The sequence below is a fragment of the Zingiber officinale genome, chromosome 1A (assembly GCF_018446385.1).
Source record: "Zingiber officinale cultivar Zhangliang chromosome 1A, Zo_v1.1, whole genome shotgun sequence".
In the NCBI taxonomy this organism is placed as follows: Eukaryota; Viridiplantae; Streptophyta; class Magnoliopsida; order Zingiberales; family Zingiberaceae; genus Zingiber; species Zingiber officinale.
The window spans coordinates 183,842,289-183,849,725 of NC_055987.1; the positions used below are offsets into that span (position 1 = coordinate 183,842,289).

Below are 7,437 nucleotides of genomic sequence, written 5' to 3' on the forward strand. Positions count from 1 at the left end.
CGCGCGTGCGACCGCGATGACGTCGATCGGTCAGATAGATGCCGGGCGGACGATGCCATGCGTGCGACCGGAATGACGTCGATCGGTCAAATAGATGCCGGGCGGACGATGCCGCGCGTGCGACCGTGGTGACGTCGATCGGTCAGATAGATGCCGGGCCGCGAGGACTGCTCGACCCCGAACGGGGGAGATAGATGCTCGCGATGGCTACTCGACCCCGAACGGGGGAGATAGATGTATGATATACTGGTCCGATATACTGGTCCTCCCGGCCGAACGGCTCGGGGGCCTTCGGCTTCGAGCGCTTGGCTCGGATAATAACCTCCCGGCCGATCGGCTCGGGGGCCTTCGGTCTCCGAGCCTGTGGCTCGGATATAAACCTCCCGGTCGATCAGCTCGGGGGCCTTCGGTGATAACTCGACCTCGAACGGGGGAGATAGAATATATGATATGCTGGTCCGTGCAGAGGTCTTCAGGCCGGGGGATTCACGCCGGTCCGACTGCGGCCCGACTCTTGGTCGGTCGCCCGGGAGGTTTATAGTCGCCGGTCCGACTGCGGCCCGACTCTTGGTCGGTCGCCCGGAAGGTTTATAGTCGCCGGTCCGACTCTCGATTTTTAACGACGGTGCTCGTCGGTCTTCAAGTGAGACTATATACCCGGCCGAACGGCTCGGGCCTTCACATCGAGCGCTGGGCTCGGATACCATATACCCGGCCGAACGGCTCGGGCCTTCACATCGAGCGCTGGGCTCGGATACCATATACCCGGCCGAACGGCTCGGGCCTTCACATCGAGCGCTGGGCTCGGATACCATATACCCGGCCGAACGGCTCGGGCCTTCACATCGAGCGCTTGGCTCGCATATAATCCTCCCCGAGGTAGTCTCGGCTATAATGTACCTGGCCGAGCGGCTCAGGCATTCGCTCCTAGGCAATAACCTCCCTCTATCATCCTGAACAGCGCAGGGTTTTGGTTTCCCATCCTGCCATAATAGTATGCAGCCCGGCCGAACGGCTCGGGGTCTTCGTGTTTGAGCCTGTGGCTCGGATATAAACCTCCCGGCCGAACGGCTCGGGGGCCTTCGGCTTCGAGCCCGTGGCTCGGATATAAACCTCCCGGCCGATCGGCACGGGGGCCTTCGTCTTCGAGCCTGTGGCTCGGATATAAACCTCCCGGCCGCTCGGCTCGGGGGTCTTCGCCTTCGAGCCTGTGGCTCGGATATAAACCTCCCGGCCGAACGGCTCGGGGGCCTTCGGTTTCGAGCCTGTGGCTCGGATATAAACCTCCCGGCCGAACGGCTCGGGGGCCTTCGGTTTCGAGCCCGTGGCTCGGATATAAACCTCCCGGCCGATCGGCACGGGGGTCTTCGTCTTCGAGCCTGTGGCTCGGATATAAACCTCCCGGCCGCTCGGCTCGGGGGTCTTCGCCTTCGAGCCTGTGGCTCGGATATAAACCTCCCGGCCGAACGGCTCGGGGGCCTTCGGTTCTAGTACAGATCATATAACTGACAGAACAAATAACAGAAAAACTGACCGTGATCATGAGGATGGCAGAACTATCCGGCGTCGTTCATCTTCACGTTCCAGATCAGGCGCGTTCCCACAGACGGCGCCAATTTGATCCTGTCTGGAAGCTGAGAAAACGAACCTGCCGGTGTGACGTGTCTGGAAGGTTGACCGCATCCCCATGACCCGGTCGATGATCTGTCCTCTACGTTGACCAGATCGTCAGAAGTCCTCCTCCGGTCAACTGTACCTGTATCCAGCGACCGGGTCGCCCCCGGTCTCTGGTACCTCGGTGCTCGAGGCGAATCCCACAGACATATAAATAACCGCATAATAGTATAGCATAATTAACTGAATGCAGAAAAGGTACGAGAACGTACCCTGGCCCAGGGGGGCGCCCTCGGATGGATGGATGAGCTGGTCGAGCTAATGATCAAGTCGTCGTGGTCCCGGATCCGAAAAGCGACATGTAGGCCGAGACATAATGGCTCGTAGGCCGATACGCGGCACGCAGGCCGGATAACACAGATAGCTCGTAATCATAAGAGATGCACAGAGTGAAACCCAACGACTCAATGGCCGGAACAACCTCGGCTCGATGGCCGAACCCAACCTCGGCGCGATGGCCGGAATAACCCAAATAGTATCGAGCTGCGGCTATCTGGAAGGTGACGATATCCACTAAAGACAGCGGCAGTAGATGCGAGAGGGGGAGGCTGCGGCTGTCGGCAGCGGCTGTGGCCGCGTGAAAAGGCAACGATGGCTGCCGGCGGCGGCTGTGGCCGCGGGGGGGCTGCTATGCGCGCGGAGGCTGCCGGCGAGGGAGGAGAGGAGGAGAAGAAGGGAGCGCCGGCGGCTTCGTCGGCGCCGGCGAAGAGCTGGAGAAGGAGAAAAAATCTCCTTGATGGCTGGCGGCGGCCCAAAATCACGAAACCCCCCCTTTTTCTGAATCTGTGAACAGTGCTTTTAAGCACTCCAAACCCTCAATGAGCCCAAAAGACCAAAACGCCCTTTGACCTCCCATTAATTCCTCCCATGCCATTCTCATATCCGGAACACAAGCCTCCCCTTCAAGTCTAGTCGAAGGAGGCGTGAGTCCGACTGACTGGACAAGTCTATCGCAAAGGGCGGAACCGCTCACGATATCAAAATCAAATCGCTGAACCCAAAGTATACTGTCTCCCGCGACCGGTCGCTATAATAATGGTGTCGCATGAGATAGTACTCGTGCCGAGCGAATCAAATCTGTAACCGGACCAATGCCTAGTATGCAGCCACGAAGATGCCGACCGGACGATCGAAGTGATGCCGATCGGGGTGGATAGACGCTGAGCGGAAGATGCTGAGCGAACGACAACACGCTGAGTGATCGACATGTAAACTGACAGCCGACCGAGCGGCACGTGGGACGCTGAGTAGACCGGCACGAGGCCGGGCGTGCGACCTAGATCAAGCGGTGTGGCCGAACGGATGATCGGAAAGATGTCGATTGAGTGAGTAGACGGTGAGCGGACAACGCCGAACGGGCAACAGAGAAAATGACGATCAGTCGATCATGAAATGCTGGCCTGACGTGCTGAATGAGCAGCATCGGGACTGGTCAACGAGCGAACATAAAATGCTGGTCCGGTAGTCGAGTAGCGAGGAGTTGGCAATGCTGAACGAGCGATCGGAATGATGCCGATCGGATGGATAGATGCCGGACGGATGCTGTCGTGCGAACGATCGTAATGCTGTCGATCGGATGTATAGATGCCGGACGGACGATGCCATGCGTGGTGACGTCGACCGGTCAGATAGATGCCGGGCGAACGATGCCGCACATACGACCGTGGTGACGTCGGTCGGTCAGATAGATGCCGGGCGGACGATGCCGCGCGTGCGACCGCGGTGACGTCGATCGATCAGATAGATGTCGGGCGGACGATGCCGCGCGTGCGACCGCGGTGACGTCGATCGATCAGATAGATGTCGGGCGGACGATGCCGCGCGTGCGACCGCGATGACGTCGATCGGTCAGATAGATGCCGGGCGGACGATGCCATGCGTGCGACCGGAATGACGTCGATCGGTCAAATAGATGCCGGGCGGACGATGCCGCGCGTGCGACCGTGGTGACGTCGATCGGTCAGATAGATGCCGGGCCGCGAGGACTGCTCGACCCCGAACGGGGGAGATAGATGCTCGCGATGGCTACTCGACCCCGAACGGGGGAGATAGATGTATGATATACTGGTCCGATATACTGGTCCTCCCGGCCGAACGGCTCGGGGGCCTTCGGCTTCGAGCGCTTGGCTCGGATAATAACCTCCCGGCCGATCGGCTCGGGGGCCTTCGGTCTCCGAGCCTGTGGCTCGGATATAAACCTCCCGGTCGATCAGCTCGGGGGCCTTCGGTGATAACTCGACCTCGAACGGGGGAGATAGAATATATGATATGCTGGTCCGTGCAGAGGTCTTCAGGCCGGGGGATTCACGCCGGTCCGACTGCGGCCCGACTCTTGGTCGGTCGCCCGGGAGGTTTATAGTCGCCGGTCCGACTGCGGCCCGACTCTTGGTCGGTCGCCCGGAAGGTTTATAGTCGCCGGTCCGACTCTCGATTTTTAACGACGGTGCTCGTCGATCTTCAAGTGAGACTATATACCCGGCCGAACGGCTCGGGCCTTCACATCGAGCGCTGGGCTCGGATACCATATACCCGGCCGAACGGCTCGGGCCTTCACATCGAGCGCTGGGCTCGGATACCATATACCCGGCCGAACGGCTCGGGCCTTCACATCGAGCGCTGGGCTCGGATACCATATACCCGGCCGAACGGCTCGGGCCTTCACATCGAGCGCTTGGCTCGCATATAATCCTCCCCGAGGTAGTCTCGGCTATAATGTACCTGGCCGAGCGGCTCAGGCATTCGCTCCTAGGCAATAACCTCCCTCTATCATCCTGAACAGCGCAGGGTTTTGGTTTCCCATCCTGCCATAATAGTATGCAGCCCGGCCGAACGGCTCGGGGTCTTCGTGTTTGAGCCTGTGGCTCGGATATAAACCTCCCGGCCGAACGGCTCGGGGGCCTTCGGCTTCGAGCCCGTGGCTCGGATATAAACCTCCCGGACGCTCGGCTCGGGGGTCTTCGCCTTCGAGCCTGTGGCTCGGATATAAACCTCCCGGACGCTCGGCTCGGGGGTCTTCGCCTTCGAGCCTGTGGCTCGGATATAAACCTCCCGGCCGCTCGGCGGGCCTTCGTTTCGAGCCCGTGGCTCGGATATAAACCTCCCTACCGAGCGGCTTCGAGCCTGTGGCTCGGATATAAACCTCCCGGCCGCTCGGCTCGGGGGTCTTCGCCTTCGAGCCTGTGGCTCGGATATAAACCTCCCGGCCGCTCGGCTCGGGGGGCTTCGCCTTCGAGCCCGTGGCTCGGGTATAAACCTCCCGGCCGAACGGCTCGGGGGCCTTCGGTTCTAGTACAGATCATATAACTGACAGAACAAATAACAGAAAAACTGACCGTGATCATGAGGATGGCAGAACTATCCGGCGTCGTTCATCTTCACGTTCCAGATCAGGCGCGTTCCCACAGACGGCGCCAATTTGATCCTGTCTGGAAGCTGAGAAGACCAACCTGCCGGTGTGACGTGTCTGGAAGGTTGACCGCATCCCCATGACCCGGTCGATGATCTGTCCGCTACGTTGACCGGATCGTCAGAGGTCCTCCTCCGGTCAACTGTACCTGTATCCAGCGACCGGGTCGCCCCGGCCTCTGGTACCTCGGTGCTCGAGGCGAATCCCACAGATATATAAGTAACCGCATAGTATCATGGTACCTCGGTGCCTGGCCCAGGGGGGCGCCCTCGGATGGATGGATGAGCTGGTCGAGCTAATGATCAAGTCGTCGTGGTCCCGGATCCGAAAAGCGACATGTAGGCCGAGACATAATGGCTCGTAGGCCGATACGCGGCACGCAGGCCGGATAACACAGATAGCTCGTAATCATAAGAGATGCACAGAGTGAAACCCAACGACTCAATGGCCGGAACAACCTCGGCTCGATGGCCGAACCCAACCTCGGCGCGATGGCCGGAATAACCCAAATAGTATCGAGCTGCGGCTATCTGGAAGGTGACGATATCCACTAAAGACAGCGGCAGTAGATGCGAGATGGGGAAGATGCGGCTGTCAGCGGCGACTGTGGCCGCGGGAAAAGGCAGCGTTGGCTGCCGGTGGCGGCTATGGACGCGGGGGAAGGCAGCAGTGGCTGCCGGCGAGGAAGGCTGCTGTGCACGCGGAGGCTGCCGGCGAGGAGGGCTGCTGTGCGCGCGGAGGCTGCCGGCGAGGGGGGCTGCTATGCGCGCGGAGGCTGCCGGCGAGGGAGGAGAGGAGGAGAAGAAGGGAGCGCCGGCGGCTTCGTCGGCGCCGGCGAAGAGCTGGAGAAGGAGAAAAAATCTCCTTGATGGCTGGCGGCGGCCCAAAATCACGAAACCCCCCCCCCCCTTCTTTCTGAATCTGTGAACAGTGCTTTTAAGCACTCCAAACCCTCAATGAGCCCAAAAGACCAAAACGCCCTTTGACCTCCCATTAATTCCTCCCATGCCATTCTCATATCCGGAACAATATATTTTTTATAAATTATATTATTGGTTGTCTATATGGAATCAATATTCTGATCTCCTCCCCCGCTAGAACTATGATGGGGAGTAGGAACTAAAGGTTACAAATCATGTAAAATTTAAGTGTTGTGCTTGTATTTTTTTTTCTCATATTTATATTTTTCCACTGCATGTTTAATTCTTTGTAGGAAAGGGAGACTTGGCGCAATGGTAAAGTTGTTACTTTATAACCAAAATGTCATAAATTCGAATCCTGGAAATAGTCTCTTGCAAAAAGTAGGGTAAAATTGTGTACAATGGATCCTTTCCCGGTACCCTATATAATGAAAATTTCATGCACCGAATTGCCTTTTATGTCAACGAATGATCCAACCAAATCGCTATTAACCCAACATTTCATGGGTCCAAAATGTTATATTATCATTTCTATCTATTATAATCAAAATAAATATAGAAATCATAATATTATCTCACCAGCAAAGTAAATTATGTAGATTACTTAAGATTGCACTCGACATTATTTTTCTGCATTTGGGATTCAACGTTTTTAAGAGGATAATCTTTATTAAATCGGAGGAAAAATCCTCTAGAGTGTGTTACAATTAATATTCAAATCTTAAATCTATCTATTGATTTTTTTATTGGAGGGTTTAATCATCGCATCATTACCCGGGGCATAAAGGACGGCTTCCTTGATGACAAAAGATGAATACGCTCGCTTCCAGCACCCCCGCCAACCCGTCCCAAGGCCAACACAAAGGAGGTAAATCACGGACAGTTACTAGCCTTTGGAATAGTGACTAGCACATAAGGAAGACATTTACCTCGACTTTGTCGAGATTCGAACCATAGAGGACGACTTCCTTATTCACTTTAGAATGAATAATCCAACAAATAATCTTTAATAATTATTTTTAATTATTGGATAACCAACCCAAAATAGCAATAAGCTCTTCATTTTTATTTAAAGAGTAAGTGGGATCCTATTAATAGAGAGAAGGAATTTACTAATATCTCAAAGAACATAGAGATTAATTAGTTGGTTAATCTCACTCTTTCACTTATTAATTAATTAATTGTGTTATAGGACACTACAATTTAGAACTCCTAACTGCATGAAAAATGTACATGTTGCTCTACACTTTCTAGCTAGTTATCAAGATGAATGAAGTAAAATGACACTTGCATGCATCCACGCTGGCACGCCATGATCGATTGAGAAAATAGGTTACAAGAAGTGCAGCGTAACCATCATGAGCATATATATATATATATATATATATATATATATATATGCTAACCCCTGGTCTATCGTCTTATCTGCGCGCGCGC

At 55.3% G+C, this 7,437-nt stretch overlaps 1 protein-coding gene across 1 annotated transcript; it reads right to left on the reverse strand.

The window, feature by feature from the left end:
- Positions 1 to 1,696: 1,696 nt before the first annotated feature.
- Positions 1,697 to 6,087, reverse strand: LOC122007819. The gene is made up of 3 exons (XM_042563346.1): positions 6,068 to 6,087; positions 5,331 to 6,001; positions 1,697 to 1,887 (listed from the first exon to the last, which is right to left on the reverse strand). Exons 1-2 carry the CDS (start codon positions 6,085 to 6,087, stop codon positions 5,383 to 5,385), a joined length of 639 nt encoding a protein of 212 aa, XP_042419280.1. The 3' UTR covers positions 1,697 to 1,887; positions 5,331 to 5,382.
- Between the last annotated feature and the right edge of the window lie 1,350 nt (positions 6,088 to 7,437).